This window comes from Eimeria acervulina, genomic scaffold, assembly GCF_000499425.1.
Source record: "Eimeria acervulina Houghton genomic scaffold, Eah_scaff613, whole genome shotgun sequence".
Taxonomy (NCBI): domain Eukaryota; phylum Apicomplexa; class Conoidasida; order Eucoccidiorida; family Eimeriidae; genus Eimeria; species Eimeria acervulina.
This window is the reverse complement of record NW_013547245.1, coordinates 1-20685: the sequence shown is the minus strand read 5'-3', so window position 1 is coordinate 20685 and position 20685 is coordinate 1. Positions and strand designations below refer to the sequence as shown.

The window sequence follows — 20685 nt, the reverse complement described above, 5'->3', positions numbered from 1 at the left end:
TATATATATATATATATATATGAGGTACAGCCCCTACATATCAAAGGAGACACTTCATTTTACATTAGGAGACACCTCTATCTATCTATCTAAGGAGACGCTCCTATCTATCTACTTCTAAAGACATATCTATCTCAATAAGCCCACATCTTTATCTATTCAAGGAGACACCTTCTCTTTGAATAAGGAGACACCCCTATCTATATATAAGTATCTGCCTATCTATCTATCTATCATCTATCTCTCTGTCTCCCTATATATATATATATATGGAGACACCTCTATCTATCTATCTAAGGAGACGCCCCTATCTATCTCTTTAAGGAGACATCTCCTCTTTAGATAGGGAGACGCCTCCTCCTCCCAATATATTCATTATCTGCCTAAGGAGACTCTTCTACTTATCTAATTAAGGAGACACCTGTATCTATCTAGCTAAGGAGACACCTCTGCCTATCTAACAGAGGAGACAGCTCCCCTAAGGAGACAAGGAGACATCTCTGTAAAGGAGACAGCGCTGTCTGTCTCCTTCCTCGTGCTAGGCTCACGCACACAGAAGGGGTTCCCTCTGCTGCTGCAGAGACAGCAGCACGCCATCCATGCGAAGCATGCAGCTGCTGCAGCTGCTGCAGCTGTTGCCCCTGAAAAGGATTCGTCTCCTTGCTGCTCTACTCAGAGACACCCCCTTTGCTGCAACACAACCCCGGAGACAGGAGACAGCAGCAGCATGTCCCTGAAGGCCCTCAGCAAGCCTCTACTGTCTCCTCTCTGTAGCAACTCCCTAAGGCGCTGCTGCTCTAAATGCAGCAGAGAATTATAGAGACGCTTACACGAGAAGAAAACAATAGGAAACAGGGGGAGACAGAAGCAGAGAGAGAAGGAGACAAGGAGAGAGAGGAGGAGACAACAGGAGACAGAAGACAAGAGGAGAATGCAGAAGAAAGGAGAGGAGGCAAAAGGAGACACGTGGAGACAAGGGGAGACAGGAGGAGACAAAAGGAGACAGTAGGAGACAAGAGGAGACAAAAGGAGACAAAAGGAGACAGTCGGAGACGGGAAATAATTGAAAAGAAGACAACAAGAAGATGCTCCAGAGCAGAGTAAACTGCGTTTAAAAAGCCCGCAAAGTAACTGCCTTTGCTTCTAAGGGCCTCTCTAAGCCCCAGAAGGAGACAGTTGCAGCAAGTGTCTCCACCGTTGGGAGCGAGACAAATACACGTACATATATATATATGTATATATATATATATGTAAAGACAAAGATAAATAAATAAATAAATAAATAAAGTAACAGGACAGGAGCTGTCTCCTAATCCTCAATAATCTCTGCGCATTAACTACAGGGATAAACAAAGCATATAAACTGAACACTGAGCACTCCCCTCCCAACTGCAAAACAAGGCTACTTCTGTACACTGAACAGGAGGAGACAGCAATCACCAACTGTCTCCTCTCACTGCAATGTCAGGGACAGACACCCCAAACACCCCACACCCGATGCTGTTGTCTCCTTAGGGGTATACAGCCGAAGCACTTCACAAAGAATCGCAATCTTCCTCATAACGCTCTATGCATGCACAGACTTCATATATGCATGCATGCGACAAATCCTCATATCGCTGTATGCACGCAACAAAGGCATGCATGCATGCATGCAACAAATGCATGCATGCATGCATGCAACAAAGGCATGCATGCATGCATGCATGCAACAAAGACATGCATGCATGCATGCAATCAATGAATGAATGAATGAATGCATAAATGCACGAAATCCATACAGAAGCTCGTTCATGCATGCACAAACGCATGCATGCATGCATTAAATGGATGAACGCATGCATGCATGCATGCACGTACGAAATGCATGCACAAAGGCGTGCATGCACGCATACATGCATAAAATGCATGCATGCATGCGTGCATGCATGAAGTGCATGCATGCATGCATGCAAGCATGCACTGTTAGGCCGCATGCAGCAAGGTCTGCTGCATGCAGCAAATCGCTGCAGTTGTATTGGCTGTCCTCATGAAGTAGACTGTCTCCTTTGAGTAAGTCTGAAGAGGCAGCAAAGTTGGGTGAGAGACACAATCTACTGTCTCCTCCCTTTCTGCTTCAGATACAGGGAAGAGGACCCCACAGGTCCCTGCGGGATTGCTTCCTGTGGGGTCGTCTTTTCCCCGGGATCGTCTCGCTTTGGGATCGGATCCCCGCGCTGGGATCGTTTGCCATTGGGATCGTTTCCTCGTATGGGGATCGTCTCTGTTTCGGATCGAGTCCCCATAATGGGATCGTCTCTCTTTGGGATCGGATCCCCGCATTGGGATATTGTTTGTGTGGGATCGGATCCCTGCACTGGGATCGTGTAAGTGGGATCGGCTCCCGAACTGCGATAGCACTGCGAATGTCTCTTTGGGATCGGTTCCCGTTGGTTGTGGGGTTTTATTTTCGAGAACTTCTTTGAGAAGACCTGCGAGACCTGCTGGGCTCTGCAAGTTCTGCTGCTGCTGCTGCTAATGCTTTAATAGAAGGGGTTCGTTGCCCGGGTGTCTCTAAGGAGACACCCCGTATACTAGAGATAATATCGCCGCTTTGTTTATAAGATCTTCTCGGCCTTGTGGGGGCAGCCTTTGCTGCTTTGTGAGCCTCAAAGTAAAGCACAGCTAGCAGCACTCCAGCAATAAGAAACAAATAGGGCTGTACATACACTCGAATTGTCTTTGATGCAGGGTCTTCTTGAGCTCTCTTTGCCCATATATCACTCCATACACCTAAAGGCGACAGCACATCTATAGCAGCAGCACGCCGCTGCTGCAGCAGGCGTCTTTCTCCTCTACGTAATACTTCTGAATGCACTCTCTCTGCTGCTGCTGCTGCTGCTGCTGCTTGGAGTTCTCTTAGCTCCGCTTCTGCTGCTTGAACCTGAAGATGCGTACGCTGCAGCTGCTGCTGCGTATATAGTAGCTGTTTCTTCTGTCTCTGCGTCTGCTTCATTAGCTCTGCTTGCAGCTGCATCTCCCGCTGCAGCTGCATCCGCTGCAAGCGGGCTCGAATAGAGATAGCCTTCTCCTCTGCCTTTGTCTCTGTCGCTGTCTCCTTCTTCTTATGCGTATTCTCTTTTGCTGCAGCATCACCCCCAGCAGAAGCAGCACCACCAGCAGCAGGGGGGCCCCCAGGGGGCCCCTCAGACACCCCCCTCCAGCTATTTCCCTGCAGCTCAGCTGCTAGCTGCAGATTAACCCAATCTAATTCCGATAGATGCTGCTGGGTCGGAGACACTTCGTTTTGCTGCTTCAGTCTCTTCATCAGCTTTTTTATGTCTCCCCCTCCTTCAAGTATCTCCGCTATCTCTGCTATATCTTCTTCTAAAAACACTGCCTCGTCTTCTGAAGCAAGCAGACACACAAACACCAGCAAACAAAGCAGCTATAACCAACTGCAGCAACAGCAGCAGCAACAGCAGCAGCAGCAATAGCAGCAGCAGCAGAAGAGGTAGAAAACGGAGACTCTAATGAGACAAGGGGGTGAAGGAGACCCGTTGCAGCAATAAGAGACAACAGCTACATTCTTCTGCTGCTGCTGTCGGTGAAGCAGCAGCAGCAGAGCAGCAGCAGCAGCAGCAAAGCAGCAGATAATGGGCAGCAGCAGCACCAGGCTAAGAACATCAGCAAAAACATAGGAACATCAGCAGCAAGATAAAAGCAGCAGCAGCAGGAAAACACGAGCATCAGCAGCAGCAAAACAAGAGCATCAGCAGCAGCAGAAAGAGGAGACCATCAGCAGCAGCAAGAAGAGACAATAAGCAGCAGCAAAAGGAGACCATCAGCAGCAGCACGAGGAGACCATCAGCAGCAGCACGAGGAGACTATCAGCAGCAGCAAGAGGAGACTATCAGCAGCAGCAAGAAGAGACAATGATCAGCAGCAAGAAGAAGTGTTTGTATTACGAAGTAGAAGGGTCTCTATATGCGCGGCGGAGACGATATTTTTTAAGGAGTTTGTTTGAGGCAGAGCGTTGTTATTATAAGCAGCCATCCAGAAATAAGACTGAGACCCGAGTGTACACTCAGTTATTGCTGCTTCACTGTACTCCTCTCTAATAAACCCTAAATATTCAAGGGTTCGCTGAAGAGACAGAGACTCTACTTTCGCTAGCTGCAGAAACTTCTTCGTAGATACACCCGAGCAAGAATGCATCAGGAAGCTCAATACCCGCGCATCTGCACGTCAACAAAACACAAGAAAGTCTTATATATATATAATATATAATATAATATAATATAATATACATAATATATATATTATATAATAATACAATTTATATATATATATATATATGTGTGTGTGTGTGTGTATGGAGATAGATATAAATATGTATATAATAATACTATTTAATATCATATTAATTTAATAGTATATAACCATCACACGAAATAGTAAACAAATAAATAAAGCATTATATAATAATGACATTAACATATATATAATATATAATATAATATACATGTATATAGAATCAAATCCTACATAATATCGTAATATAATATTAATGATATATAACCACCATATAAAATAATAATTAATAATTAAAGACAATAAAACAAAATAAAATACAGCACAATACACAACGAGAGATACTCTAAAGAGACAAATGCAACCAGAGACACATCCACATGGAGACACTTGCATGCAGCACGCATGCATGCATGCATGCATGCATGCATGCATGCATGCATACATACATGCATACATACATGCATGCATCCAGGGACAGGATACAGGAGACACGAGACAGGAGAAAGGAGACAGGAGACAGTAGAAGCGCATGCAAGGAGGTGCACGTACACCGGGATCCGCTCCCCGCAGTTGTAAGAACGATTGAAGGTGCTAAGCTGCTGCTTTCTTCAGTTATCCACCCCACAGCAGTAATCTCTTTAGTAAATGGGTTTCTTACTGCGAAGAAACAAAGCAAGAAAAGACATTAAATATATCTATTACTGTATACACAATACAGTGCATGCATGCATATTAACACATATAAAAAATACACGTTTATACATTATGCAGACAGTGCAGCCGCACTTTATTTAATTTAATTAAATAATTTATTTATTTATTTATTATTCATTCATATTAATAGTATACAATAATGCATGCATACATCTGCATGCATGCATACACCTTCATGCATGCAAGAGACATGCATGCACGCATGCATGCATGCATGTCTCCTGTACCAGGACACAAGAGCATGCATGCAGTATTAGATGGATTCATGCATGCATGCATGACTTATGCATGCACAAATCGATGCATGCATGCATGCATGCATGCATGCAGCTAATAGACGCATGCATGCATGCATGCTAATAGACACATGCATACACTATTAGATGGATGGATGGATGCATGCATGCATGCATGCATGCATGCATGCATGCAGTGACATACATGCAGCAGCCTTGAAGAAGTTTCTTGGGGAGAAGGAGATAGGGTCTAAGACATCGGCTTTGCGTAGAAAGCGATGAACTTTTTCTTGTATATCCTTCGCTTCATCATTGTCTACATCTTCAGCAGTTAAATCAACGACTTCTTCAGCAGCAAACGGCGCTAAAGGTGTCTCCATCGCTTCTATAGACACACAGACACAACAACAGACAGATAAATAGATATATCTACATATATATACATATATATATGTACATGTATATATAGATATATATCTATACATATATATATGCATATATATATGTAAATATATGCATATACATATATATATATGCATGAGAGAGAGAACGAAAAAGAGACAGAGAGACAGATAAGCAACAGCTGATTAGAGACAAAGAGTAAAAAAGGGTTAAGGGTGAAAGAGAGACAGAGAAGGATAGACAGAGAGACAGACAAAGAGAGACATACAGAGAGAGACAATGAAAGAGAGACAAATAGAGACAGAGGCAGAGAGCGAGGAGACGCTTAAGCAGACAAACGCGGAGACAGACAGTATGAGGAGACACTTCGAGACAAAAGGAGACAGGAAGAGACAAAACAAACCAAAGACAAAAGGAGACAGACAAACGCACCCGGGTGTAACTGCAGCAGCTCAGTGTACATTGAATCTCTCATTCTCTTCAGCTGTCGAACTTTTTCTCCTAAGCCACAAAAAGACAATAAACAATAAACAAAAAAATGCATATCAGCAGCAGAAGCAGCAGCAGCACCAAGATACTCATTCTCAGCAGCAGCAGCAGCAGCAGCAGTATCATGATCAGCAGCAGCAGCAGCAGCATGATCAGCAGCAGCAGCGGCAACAGCAAACACCAGCAGCAGCAGCACCAGCAGCACCATCATGAACATCATTAGCAGCATCATCAGGAGCATCATCATGAACAGCAGCAGCAGCAGCATCAGCAGCAGCAGAAGCAGCAGCAGCAGCAGCATAAGCAGCAGCAGCAGCATAAGCAGCAGCAGCAGCAGCAGCAGCAGCAGCAATTCCTGTAATATACTTCCAGCAATTACATCTTGTACAAGAATCTCTAGAGGGGTTGTTAGAGGTAAGTTGATAGACAAAGTTGCGGCGCCCGACGAAGCTTGAGCAGCAAACCCTCTATTATCTGTTCGTGCAATAGCAAAGCCTAGTCTCCGCATGCATTCAACTGTATTTACATCAGCAAGAGGAGACAATAAAGAGACAGTTGGAGACAATATGTCTCCTTTCTTCAGTCGTTCCGCTGCCTTCTTGCAAAAGGCTAAGACGAGCGCATTACCTATACACATACACATATATATATATATATATATATATATATTTATATTTATTTATTTGTTTGTTTGTTTATTTGTTTATTTATTATGTATATTTATATTATTTATTATATATATTTATATTATTTATTATATATATTTATATTGCATATATTTATAGATCTTCAGACCTGTATATGCATATATAGGTTAGTATATATGTATGCATATATATCTATATATATGTATACATATATATATATACATATGTATATGTATAGAGACATATATACACATATATATTATATGAACAAACAGATATACATAGATATACGAACACAAATATCTATGCATATATATATATATATGCATATATATATATGTATAGAGAGAGAGAGACAGAGAGAAAGAGAGAGAGACAGAGACAGAGAGAGAGAGATAGAGAGAGATCGCAGGGTGCTAATGGTTGCAGTAGTACTAAGAGACAGGCGTTTGCGTGGGGTGTATATGCAGGTGTTTGCTTACTAATCTGTATAGCCTCAGCTTCGTTTTCTTCATTAACAATAAGAAAATCAATTATAAACCCTCGGTGTGTATCTGCACGTCCCCAGATAAAGCCTATAGGGTCTCCTTTATCTGCTGCTGTCTCCTTTTCAAGTGTCTCTGTTCCTGCTGCTTCTTCTTCTTCAGTCTCAGAGACATCAATAAAACTGTCTCCTTCAGACTGTCTCCTTGCTATAAACACAAACACATTGCTGCGCTCCGTGCTCTGCCAGCTGTCTCTAATCAGTGCAGCAGCAGCCCTAGCAGCACCGAGAGAATGCTCAGCTGCTAGAGCAGCAGCATCTTCTATGTCTTCATCTGTTGCTGCTGCATGCACAATAAAACCCACTGTCTCTTCGTCCCCCTCACCCTCTAAACCTTCAAGCCCCGAAGCATTAACAACAAAAACATTAAAAAAGCAAATACATACAAACGCCAGCAGCAGCAACCTCCGTACACCCCGCAGCACGCCCCACACCAAATACTGCTGCTGCTGCAGCTGCTTCTGCTGCAGCTGCTGCTTCTGCTGCAGCTGCTGCGCCGCAGCAGGAGGCATGCCGACACTGGGGGGCCCTAATCGCCTTATCCCCCCCTTAGGCGGTGCTAGAGAGCATTGCTGCTCCTTCATGGGTGGAAGTGTCTCCTTTGGCTATCTATAAATTAAAAAAAAAAAAAGACTTCTGCAGCAGCAGCAGCAGCAGCAGCAGCAAATTTGGGTGGCGGCAGCAAAGAGCAGCGCAGCTTGAAGCCCTCTAAATGCATAAAAATAAAAATAGATACAATTAGCAGCAGCTTCTCAGTTGCTGCTGCAACGCAGAGAAGGAGACACCCCCAGAGCGCTGTCGCTGGCGGCTACGATGAAGCCCCACTGCGGCGATGCTGCTGCTGCTGCTGCTGCTGTTGCTGCTGCTGCTGCTGCTGCTGCTGTTGCTAGGCGATACGCTGTCGTTGCTGCTGCTTCTGCTGCAGCTGCTGGTTGATACAGTGGCACTGTTGCTGCTGCTTCTGCTGCTGCTGCAGTTGCGGGGCCGCTGGAGGAGCTGCTGCAGCAGAAGGACGCAGCTTCGAGGTTAAAGAGATAAATTACTCAGGATTAAAAAGAGCAAAAAGCAGAAGGAGACACTAAAAGGAGATTGCAATATATGAACTTAGTTAGTAAGAGAGAGGAGATAGGTTAAGCTTTGAGTGGGTGCTTGAAGAGCTGTGATAGTTAAGAAAGAAGAAGGCGTCTCCTTTGAGCAGCAGCTACAGCAGCAGCAGCAGCAGCAGCAAGGATAAGAGACAAAAATAATATAAAAGGAGACAGATAAATGAAGAGATATTCGCACTTAAGACCCGTGTGATGCACTGAGCAGAAGACAGCTGCTTGTGCTGCAGACAATAAAAGACGCAATTTCTTTGCTTTCGTAGTTATATTAATTAAATAAACCTGCTTAATCTATTTAAATACGTTTAAATAACTCTTTTTATAGTATTAAACCATAGTACAAACCCCTGCAATATCTTTCAGCCCCGTACATAAGCTGTATTTGCATGCAGCGGCCTCATGCTGCTTTTATATTGTATGTATAGAGATAAAATTATTTAATAAATAATAAATTATATTTTATATTTATTTATATTATTTATTTTTAAGTAAATATATTTATTATTTTATGATTTGCTTCTTCTTATATTCTTCATGCTGCTCTCTGCACTCTAAGCCGCTGCCCCTCAGTATTATATTTTTGTGATTTGTTTGTTTGATGTGTAAATTAAAGTAAATTAATTCATATTAATTTATGTTTATTTATATGTATTATTTAGTCTTTATATACACCCCAGTTATTAAGAATGCTGCAACAAAGGTTAATCTAAACAAATACAAACTCTTATTACTTATATACTCAAAGCATTAGAGACGGAGACGGATGTTAAGGGTTCTTCTTTGTATTAGTTTATAATAATAATAAATAATAATAATTATTATTATAAATAATAATAAACAATTAAATAATCTTCTTAAACTAACAGCAACAAGGAGAAAACAAATATATTAAACGTCTCCTTTCGTATATAAAGTGTCTCCTTTTGTATATAAAGCGTCTCCTACATATGAAGCGTCTCTTATTCTAAATAAAGAGCCTCCCGTATATAAAGCGTCTCCTTTTTGCCTATAAAGTGTCTCCTGTATATAAAGCGCCTCCTGTATATAAAGTGTCTCCTGTATATAAAGTGTCTGCTGTATATAAAGTGTCTCCTCTTGTATATAAAGTGTCTCCTCTTGTATATAAAGTGTCTCCTCCTGTCTATAAAGTGTTTCCCTCTGTTTATAAAGTGTCTCCTTGTGTATATAAAGCGTCTCCCTCTGTTTATAAAGTGTCCCCTTCTGTCTATAAAGTGTCTGCTTCTGCTATAAAGTGTCTCCTATTATAGAGAACGCGTCTCCTTTTGCCTACAAAGTGTCTCCTCCTGTCTATAAAGTGTCTCCTTTTGTATATAAAGCGTCTCCTTTTGCATATGAAGTGACCCCCCCATATAGAGTGCCTCCTATATACATATATTTATATATATACATATATATATATATATAAACATATATATATAGATATAGATATATATATATATATATATGAAGCGTCTCCTTGCCTCAGTGCATTCAGTTCTCTTAACAAACAATTATAGATTCCCTTGGTGTCTCTTCTAAAAATATCTCTAAACTTTATAAAGATAGGCTACATACACCTCGTGAGGTGTATGTACACCGGAGGCGTATATACACCTCACAGAGTGTATACAGTCTCTACACTCAGCTGTTTGTTTAATGACAATGTCTTTGCTGCGCTGCTGCATGCAGCCAAGGCCATCATCATACTGCTGCTGCTGCTGCTGCTGCTGCAGCTGTTCGTGCACCACAGCCCGCAGCAGCAGCAACCACTGCTGCAGCAGCAGCAGCAGCTCTTGCAGTTGCTGCTGCTGCTGCAACCGTTTAGGTGTCTGTCTCTGAATGGCGTAGAATTCGTGCAGTAAGCAACAGGTAAAAGGAGACACTAAAAAGGAGACAGTGCAGAGGAGACCCTGCAAAGGAGACTCCTCTAAAAGGAGACGGCAGAAAGGAGACAGCAGACAAGAGGAGACAGTAGATAGGAGGAGACAGTAAAAAGGAGACAGCCCAGAGTAGATAGGAGGAGACACCTGTAGAGGGCGACACCAGAAAGAAAGGAGACAGCGTAGAGGGGAGAGGAGACAGCCGATGAGAGACAGCTTGAAGGAGACAAAAGGAGACACCTGAAGCCTTCTGCAGCAGCAAAACTATGTATGAGGCAGGGCTATCTGCTCGTGATAACCAGTGAGGATGTCTATGATATCGAGGCGCTCTTTATAGGGTGTCTCGTCTCCTGCAGCATCCATACACTCAGCATCCAGATAAACAAAGACAATAACAATCAGAGAAAGGCTGTGGGGTGTATGCTGAAAAGGTAGAGACGCATAGGGCCCTGTGTGATGCTCTGCATGCATGCGTTCTTGTCTGGGGCTTTGGGGACAGTCTGTGTTAGTGTGGGGTGTCTAGTAGTCTCTGTCTGTCTCTTCTTCTTTTGTCTTTGTCTGTCCATATCAATATTCTTTATTTATATCTCCTCCTTTGTTTCTGTCTCTTTGTCCGTCTCTGTCTCTGTCTCCGTCTCTCTTTCTCTGTCTCTGTCTCTTTCTTTGTCTCTGTCTCTCTGTCTGTGTCTCTCTGTCTCTGTCTCTGTCTGTGTCTCTCTGTCTCTGTCTCTCTGTCTCTTTCTCTGTCTCTGTCTCTCTGTCTCTCTGCCTCTCTGTCTCTCTGTCTATGTTTCTGTCTATCTGCTTCCTTCTGAGGTTTATTGCTCTCCTTGTCTTATTCTTTGTCTGTCTCGGCCTCTGTCTGTCTCTTCTTCTTGATAACTATTATCTGTCTCTTGCTGCTTCTGATTGCTGCTGTCTCTGCTGCTGCTTGCATGCACTGCAGCAGCAACCCCACAAGTGTGGGGCCCACCGGTCACCAGGATCTTCCCCAGACTCGAAAACTCCGCAGCCAGCAAACGCCCTAAACGCAGCAGCAGCAGCAGCAGCAGCAAACAATCCAGCAGCAGCAGCAGCAGCAGTAGCAGCAGAAGAACAGAAGAACAGCGACAGCAGAAGCAGCAGCAACAGCACAAGCAGCAGTACAAGCAGCAGTAGCAGCAGCAGATGGACGTGTGCATAATATATATATATATATATATATGTATATGCACGCAAAATATATATGCATTTAATATACATAATATATGTATATATATATATATATATATTATATAAAGCTACACATATTTAGCTTTATATACATATATATATATATATATAACATGCATAAAGCTATATATAATATATACATGCATAATATATATGCACATATATAGATAATATATACACAATATAATATATATATATATATATTATATATAGGATAGACCTGAATGAAAGGCTTCAAGCTTGACAGCGAATCTGCGCTGCAAGGAGAGGGCGTGGTGTACAGACAGCACGAGCTGTCCCTGTCTATCAAATGCAGCAAACAGCAGAGTATCAGTAAGGGGGTCTACCTGCATGTACACTGGGTCTGCTAATGCTGTCTCTCCTTCTGTCTCCGTGGAGACAGGTATACAGCGCGATACATCATTATAAAACCCATCGACGTATATGCATGCAACACATAAAGACCCAAGACCCCCCTCTGTCTCCTCTTCTTCTCTTCTATTCAAACGCCTACGAGGTGTCTCCTCAGAGGGGCCCCCTGGGGGCCCCTCTGGTGGGGGGGCCCCCTGGGGGCCCCTCATCCTTGAAGAGGGGGCCCCTATGCTGTCGCGCACTAAGGGCCCCTCCTTAAACTCTCTTGTCTCTGTCTCTGTCTCATTCTGTATTCTTATCTTCCTCCTCGTCTCTGTCTCTTTATCTGTCTCTCTATCTGTCTCTCTATCTGTCTCTCTTTTAATCTCCGTCTCTGTCTCTTCTTTATCTGTCTCCATCTTTGCAGCTTTTCCTCTCACCCCCTGCACCCCATCCGACGCAGCATGCTCTGCTGCTGCTGCTGCTGCTGCTGCTGCTGCTTGCTGCTGCAGCAGAACGCCCAATTGTGAAGGGTGGTCTTGAAGAGGGGCCCCTTGGGGCCCCACAGTGGAGGGGGCCCCCCCCTTCGCGCCTGCAGCGGGGTGGTTAAGGGGCCCTGAAGGGGGTGAAGGGGGGCCCTTATAGCGATTAGGAGACAGGTAGGGCCCCTCTATTGCATTAGGAGACAGGGAGACCACCTCCGTAGCATTAGGAAATAAGGGGGGGCCCCCATAGCTATCAGGAGAGAGGGGGGCCCCCTCTATATCATCAGGAGACATAGGGGGGGTCCAGGGCCTATGAGGAGACAGTGGGGGGCCCCAGCGAACATTAGGAGGTAGGGTACCCCCCCAAGGACTAGTAGGAGACAGGGGGCCCCCCCAGGGACTAGTAGGAGACGAGGGGTAGCCAGTAGAGATATCAGGAGAAGCAGAGGGCCCCTCTGAGTCATCAGAAGACACGGGGGGCCCCCAAGCATTACTACGAGACAGGGGAACCCCCTCAGAAACATCAGGAGACATAGGAACCCCCTCAGATTCATCAGGAGATAGGGGGGCCCCCCTTGGGGGCCCCCCTAAGTCTTGAGATAGGCGGCGGGTGCGCCTTTGCTGCTGTGGTGTTATGTTTCGTTGTAAGAAGAATATCCTGCCAGCAACAGAATCAACAGCAAGCAGCTGCAGCAGGGGGGCCCCACAGAACTGCAGCAGGGCCCCTGCTGCTGCTGTACGCTGCAGATAAGGTCTCTTAAGGGCCTCTGCTGCATACTCCTTAATAGCAGAGAGGGAGGCCCCACTAACTAATCGAATGCATGCAGGGCTTCCTGCTGTATCATCATCTTCTTGTTCTGCTGCTGCTGCTGCTGTTGCTGCAGCAGCAGCAGCAGGCGTTGCTGCTGCTGCTGCAGACATCTTCTCTAGCACTGCCGTACAAGTCCAGGAGACAGGAGACAGCCCACTCCTTCTTTGCTGCTGCTGCTGCTGCAGCGGAGAGAGACAAGCAGATAGGGGTAGGCGAATTAAAGCAAGGAGACAGTGTGTGTCTGCTACAGCATCACAACCATAGAAGAGCGCTTGTTTAAACAATCTGCTGTCTCTGTATACCCCTATAAGAGAAGGTAGATAGGGGCCCCCCATCTCTAAGAGATCGTCAAGACGTAATGAGGGCCCCCACGCAGTACTGCTTTCTCCTATAAAGGGTACGCCAGGGGGCCCTGACTGCTGCAGTCTATTAAGCGTTTCAAAATCGCTAAAGGGGGCCCCTAAGGAGGCATTAGGGGGCCCCCCATGAACAGGTGGTTGTCCCCCAACACTGTCTCCTGCTGCTGCTGCTGCTGTTGCTGCTGCTGCTGCTGCTGCTGCTGCTGCTCCTGTTGCTGCTGCTCCTGCTACCTCTTCAGGAACAAAAGCAGTAAATGAAGACATTAAAACAGAGTCTCCCCCTCCAGGGCCCCGAACCCATAGAGCACGCCCTAAGTTGCGGTGTACGTACACCACATCGATGCATGCAGTATCTGCTGCTGCTGCTGCAGCACCCGCCTATTCGTTAAAACACAAACAATCAAACAATAAAAACAATCAATAACAACAAACATTCTACCCTCAAACTAACCAGCAAAGGGATTAGCGCTTAGGGTTTAGGGTTTAGGGTTTAGGGTTTAAGGTTTAGGTGGCGCCAGCATCAAAGGGCATAGCAGCAAAGGAGACAGCATAAAGGAGACAGCACAAAGAAGACAGTTCAAGGGAGACATTTAAAAGGAGACATTTAAAAGGAGACAGTTAAAAAGAGACAGTTAAAAGGAGACAGTATAAAGGAGACAGTAAACGGGGGGGGAGGAGAGGCACTAAGGCGAACAGCAGAGGAGACAGCAAAAAGCAAGGAGACAGACTGCAGCAAGAAAGGAGACAGACAGCAGCAAGGAGACACTAGCTGAGTAGACAGCAGCAAGACAAGACAGAAGACAGACTGCAGCAAGGCAGGAGACAGACAGCAGCAAGGCAGGAGACAGACAGCAGCAAGGCAGGATACAGACAGCAGGAAGAAAGGAGACAGACAGCAGGAAGAAAGGAGACAGTAGCTGAGGAGACAGCCAAATACCTTGCGTCTCCTTCTGTGCTGTTCGTGTGTAATTGTGTCTTGCTGAAGCTTAAATAAAAAGAACGTCGAGAACAATAAAAATAAAACTAAGCAAAATCTATAAAACTGAGGCCGCGGCTCTTGAGCTGCAGGAGAACCCCCAGGGGCCGTTGCAGATGTCTCCAGCATCATCTTCACGCTGCTGCTGCTGCTGCTGCTCCTGTTGCTGCTGCTGCTCCTCCTGCTGCTGCTGCTGCTGAATGGGGACTCTGCGGCCAGTCAGGGTGCACTCAGAGGAGACAGCCGAGATTATTCATCGCAGCTGTCTCCAACCAGAAAAGGGGGAGATAAGCATCATTACCGCTTTGTTGCTGCTGCTGCTGCTGCTATTGCTGCTGCTGCTGCTGTTGTTGTTGTTGTTGCTGGGCGTGCTGCTCTTGCTGTCCGCGGGGATCCCTCTTTAGTCGCCGCTGCCGCTCCTGCTTCGGTCGCACCTGGTGCTGCAGTTGCTGCTGCAGTTCCTGCTTCTGCTGCTGCTGTTGCTGTTGCTGCTGCTGCTGCTGCTCTTTCTGCTGCAGCTGTTGCTGCTGCAGCTGTTGTCGCTGTGTCTGCTACTGCTGCGGCTGCTGCGGCTGCGGCTGCTGCTGCGGCTGCTGCGGCTGCGGCTGCTGCTGCGGCTGCTGCTGTTGCTGCTCTTGTCCGTGTTCCAATGCTGTTTGTGCTGCACCGCTGGTAGCTGTTGCTAGTGCAGCAGCTGCTGCTGTCGGTGGTGCTCGTGCTGCTGCTGCTGCTGCTGCTGCAGGGGGTAGTGCTGCTTCGCTTTGCAATAGTACCCGAAGTTCTCTAAACGTTATTTATTTGTTTGTGGGGTTTATTTCTTTTTCTTTGAGATGCATGCACAGAGAAAACACGAAGCAGTCAGCTTAACACCGTGGGGTGTATAGGCAGCTCAAGCCATTGAGCTGCTGCTGCAGGATTTAATCCGCAACTCAGCTTCCCTTTGTTTTTTTCTTTTGTCTTTATCTGATAAAAATAATATAAACAATTTATTTCTTACGTCTTGACACACTGCAGCAGCAGCAGCAGCAACAGCAGCAGCAGCAGCAGCAGCAGCAGCAAAAGGGGCCCCCCCAGCAGGGGCCCCCCTTTCCGGTGGTTATAAGCATTCTTTGTGCTTTATTCTCGCATATATTGAGCTTGTTGTATATATACAACTATATATAAATAAATATATATAAATTAAAATATAATAAAAACAGATAAGGCAATTGAATGCCCCTTCTTCTGTCTCTCTTCTACTTCAGACTCTCCTTTCCTGCTGCTGCTGCAGTTTGTCTCCTTCTACTTCTGTCTCCTGCGCTGCTGCTGCTGCTGCTATTGCTACTAGCTATTGTTTAATTCTCTCTAAATAATCAGCAGCAACAGGGGCCTTCATTAACCAGGGTGTATACCCTGAAGGCATTAGCCCTTTGAGTGCAGGGGGCCCTAGGGGGGCCCCTTATTCATATAAGGGGCCCTTTGGGGGCCCCCTGATCTCTACTGAGGGCCCTTGGGGGGCCCCTGACTCGCGCAGTGCGCACACGGGGGCCCCTGGCTCGTTTAAAGGACCCCTACGGGGTCCATAGTGGGTACTGGGGGCCCTACGGGGGCCCCTTATTGTTACGTAGGGGGGCCCCCAAGGGGCCCCTGCGTTGTGCGTATTGAGGAGAACTTCTATTTAAACTGCTCTTAGCAACTTTTCTTATTTCAGGCTGAGAGAGAAGAAACAAGTGTGGGGCTTGAGTGCATGCAAAAACAACCCCAAGCATTTCTCTAAAGACGCGCCTTTGGGGCTGTCCCGCATGCATACATGCATGCATGCATGCACGCGCAGGGGAAGGTTTGGGGCTTTGATGCATGCAAGCTAGTGAAGGGACGTCCACTTAACAAGGAACGAGTGGGAGCAAAGAATAATTAATAAGGAGAGAGGAGACAACAAACGGAGGAGGAGGCTGCATGCACATGCATGCAGGGTTTGCTGCAGTCTGAGTTAACTGCAGTCGAAGAGACGATCCCAGAGGAGACGATCCCAGTGGGGACGATCCCAAAGGAGACGATCCCAGAGGCCACAGCGCGATGGTGCAGGGGGAGAAGGAGAGCCTGCTGCCTTCGCAGTGTCCGCTTGCGGGGCCCCACACGCTGCATGCAGATGCAGCAGAAGGAGACGCAAAGACAGCGAGAGGAGCAGCAACAAAGAAGGAGACAGAAAAGGAGACAGAGACAGATTTGGGGCTGTCGAGTGAACGTGCGACCTCGTCGATCCCCGCAAGAGACGGGAACTGGATCTACCCTTCAGAAAAACAGTTCTACAGAGTACAACGCATGCTGCTGCTGCTGCTGCTGTTGCTGCTGGTGATGATGTTTCTGCTGCTGCTGTTGCTGCTGCTGCTGTTTTTGCTGGTACTGTCCTTGCTGTTGTTGCTGTCGCTTTTGCTGCTATTGCTGCTGCAGCCGTTGCTGGTGCTGTTTCTGAGGCTGCTGCTGCTGCTGCTGCTGCTGCTGCTCGTGCTTGCGCAGCAGTGAGGGCATTAGAGTTGTGTCTTTGTGTGTTTATTTGTCTCTTCTTGCCTTGACGTCTTCAACTGAACGAGTCTCCTTAGTGCCGTCTCCTCATGTTTTCTGCTGTCTCCTCTTTGTCTCCTGTATCTCTTTGTGTGTCTCTTTGTTCTTATAAAGATATCACTGTCTCCTCTTTGCTTTATTTGTCTCTCTCTGCTTCTCTTCCTCGGCCTCCTGTTGCTGCTGCGCCGTTCGCATTCCTGTCTGTCTCCTTTGTGTCTCCTTTTTGTCTCCTTTTTGTCTCCTTTTTGTCTCCTCTCTGTCTCCTTTCTGTCTCCTTGTTGCCTCCTTTCTGTCTCTTGTTTGTCTATTTTTGTTTCCCCTTTGTGTCTCCTTTTTGTCGCTTGTTCGTCTCCTCTCTGTCTCCTTCCTGTCTCTTATTTGTCTATGTTTGTTGCCTCTTTGTGTCTCCTTGTCTACTGTTTGTTTTTTAATTTGTCTCCTGCCTGTCTCCTTTTTGTCTCCTTTTTGTCTTCGCCTGTGTCTCTGCTGTCTCTTGATTTTCTCCGTCTCCCCATTGATAGAATCTTTTGTTGTTTCTGCTGCTGCTGCTCTTTGCTGCTGCCGTCTCTGCTGCTGCTGCTGTTGCTGCTGCTGCAGGCTGCTGCTCGCAAGGGACACAACGTGTCTCCTTTCGCTGTCCCCTCAGTGGTTGCGATTCACAACGCTGTGAATGAAGCAGCATGGAGCCGCGTGCTGCAGTACGAGCGCATGCATGCAGACAGCTGTCCAGCCCCAAAACTGCTACGCTTTGTGGGGCGTCCTAATGACCCGTCTTTTAAGTCGCGCATGCGGAGATTGCTGGGGTTCGACCCCCCTTTTGATAGACATGACTGGCTTGTTGATAGATGCGGCAAACACGTAACGTGAGGGCTTAGGGTTTAGGGTTTAGGGTTTAGGGTTTAGGGTTTAGGGGGTTGGGTTTAGGGCTCGGTTTCCCTCTCTGTCTCTTTCATTGTCTCTGTCTGTCTCTGTCTCTCTCGTCCCCTCAGCCTCTCTATCTAGCTATCTGTATAGCATATACATCTATCTATATCTGCATCTATATCTGTGTATATGTCTATCTATCTATATCTACTTGTCTAATATATCTTTCTCTATCTATTTGTCTATCTATCTCTGTCCCTCTTTCTGTCTGTGTGATCTCTGAAGACCCGGAAGACCGTTGCATGCATTTCTGCATGCATGCATTTCTGCATGCATGCATGCGTATGAATATGTGTATATATGCATGCATGCTGCAGGTATATAATAGATTTCTATGATGGCCGTCGTGAGGGTGATGGTGTGTCTATATTTTTAGATGTACGCCCTAACCTTCGTTCCCTCAGCAACATCTGGGATCGTCTCCGCATGCAGCTCCAGACGTGGAGACAATCAAAGTGGTTTTCTTTTAAATTCAAGGAGACAGGAGACACAAGCAATCAATAAAACAAAATAATAACAGCACTGACTACTAGTACAAACAACTAAAACCCACAACCTACTCGCATGCATTATATTACAAAACATACTAACAAATACAAATGCTGAGGGCCTACAAAGCAAATCACAGCGGCCCCACAAGGGCCCCACAGGGGCCCCCAAAAGGCGTATAACGGGGGTGCCTCTGTGGGGCCCTCACAGGGGCCCCACAGGGGCCCCAAGGAGGCCCATATGGTTTATTATATGGGCCCATGTAGGGCCCCACAGGGCCCTCACAGGGGCCTCAAAGGGGCCCCACATGATTGCTAATAGGGATTGCTCTGCACGGAGGAAGAGGTATCCTTATAGGGGCCTCAGGGCCCCCACAGCGGTCCAACGGGGCTTGTTGCAGGGGCCCCAAAGGCCCCCCACAGGGCCCCACAGGGGCCCTCGCAGGGGCCCCACATGGCCTCCACAGGGCCCCTACAGGGGCCCCACAGGGTTTATATGAGAGGCCCCAAAGGGGGGCCACGGGGGGGTCCCATAGGCAGCCCAAGGAGGGCCCCTGTGGGGCCCCGCATAGACCTACAGGGTACCACTGCAGGAGGTTTGTAAGGGGCCCCCTAAGTGGGGGCCCCCGTACTTAAGGTGATCGATAGCCATTGATAGAAGAAGCCAAATAATGCATGCCGGCTGCTGTCTCCGTGAGGTGTACAGACAGACCTAGCTGCGTGTTTCTGTCTTTGTTTGTGTAGACAAAAGAAATAAATGTTTATGCATACTGCTGACAAGTACACTGCTAATAAAAGAGAGAAAAGGAGACAGCGAGGAGACAATAAAAAGAAAAACAAACAACAAAGACAAACGACAAGGAGACAAGATAGAGAAGGGGCAGCAGAAACAATATAAACAAGCATAAATATTAAAAGACAGAGCAGATAGAGATGCAGAGACAAACAACAAAACAAACAAAGAGCAAACAAACCCCAACAAAAACAAACGAACACCACAAAAGACCCTGCATGCAACAAACTCCCTGCATGCATGCAGGCGTCGGGGCTTTCGGCCCATTCCCCAGGGCCCCAGCTAGCCACAGCTAGCGATGGCTAGCCATAGCTAGCCATAGTTAGCCATAGCTAGTCACAACTAGCCATAGCTAGCCACACCTAGCCGCAGCTAGCCACATCCATCCATAGCTAGCCATAGCTAACGATAGCTAGCCACAGCTAGCGATGGCTAGCCACAGCTAACGATGGCTAGCCACAGCTAGCTGGCGAAGAAAGAGCGGGTATTTGCGGTGGTGCAGAGGCTGCGTACGCGTTTGTTTGTCTCCATCATTTCTGCGGGTATGACATGTTGTGTCTTGTTGTTGTTTATTTTTTAGTTGATGCGTGCATTTGTTGTTTTATTTGTTTTTGCTTTATTTAAGTCGGCTTGTCTTGGTAAGGAGTAAGTGCTTGCTGCGGTGTACGCATGAAGGGCCTTCGCCTTCTTGTCTTTGTTTTTTTTTGTTTTTGTTTCTACATAAAACTAGAAAGGATATCCTGGAGGAGACAAATTGCGTGTCTCTGCATTGTCTGTCTCCAAACTGCTTCGTTAAATCGCTCGAGTACCAGCGGCTTGCAGTCGTACATACGCCCACTGAAAGCTGCATATACACCCCAAATATACTGCACATTTTGTCTCTTTTCCCTGCTTTACGGTGTACATACACCTCAGCTGTCTCCTCCTCTCCCTGCTCTATTGCATGCATGCATCTAAAGCTACTCCTACTTCTGTCTCTTTCTTCTGTCTCTCTTTCTTCTGTCTCCTTACTGCTTCTTCTGTCTCTGTCTCCAAGACAGAGACACCCCACAGCATGCAAACCACAGCAACTCATATATATAAACGCACAGACACTTGAGGCTCGCTACTGTCTCCTTTGCTGTCTCCTTTGCTGTCTCCTTTGCTGTCTCATTTGCTGTCTCCTTTCTGAAGTGTACCCATGAATGGCCTCCACTGCATGCGCCGTGCATGCGCTGGGGCTTGCATGCATGCATGCGAATATTTAGGCACATATACGTATATTATTTGCTTAGATGGCCTGCATGCACCTCTACAAATATACATGTATATATAAATATATATATATATACATGTACAAATATATATATATATATATATATATATATATACGCATACATATATATATATATATATGCACGTACATACGTATATGCAGACACATACAGATACATA

At 46.2% G+C, this 20685-nt stretch overlaps 2 protein-coding genes across 2 annotated transcripts; both read right to left on the bottom strand.

Moving 5' to 3' along the window:
* Positions 1-2443: 2443 nt before the first annotated feature.
* Positions 2444-6123, bottom strand: EAH_00044460 (hypothetical protein, conserved; the record flags this gene model as incomplete). Its single annotated transcript, XM_013391656.1, has 4 exons — positions 2444-3384; positions 4846-4953; positions 5452-5631; positions 6081-6123. 4 exons carry the CDS (start codon positions 6121-6123, stop codon positions 2444-2446), a joined length of 1272 nt encoding a protein of 423 aa, XP_013247110.1.
* Positions 6124-11726: 5603 nt separating this feature from the next.
* EAH_00044450 (GF17870, related) lies at positions 11727-13280 on the bottom strand (the record flags this gene model as incomplete). Its single annotated transcript, XM_013391655.1, has 1 exon — positions 11727-13280. The coding sequence occupies one exon, from the start codon at positions 13278-13280 to the stop codon at positions 11727-11729; it is 1554 nt and encodes a 517-aa protein (XP_013247109.1).
* Positions 13281-20685: the final 7405 nt, after the last annotated feature.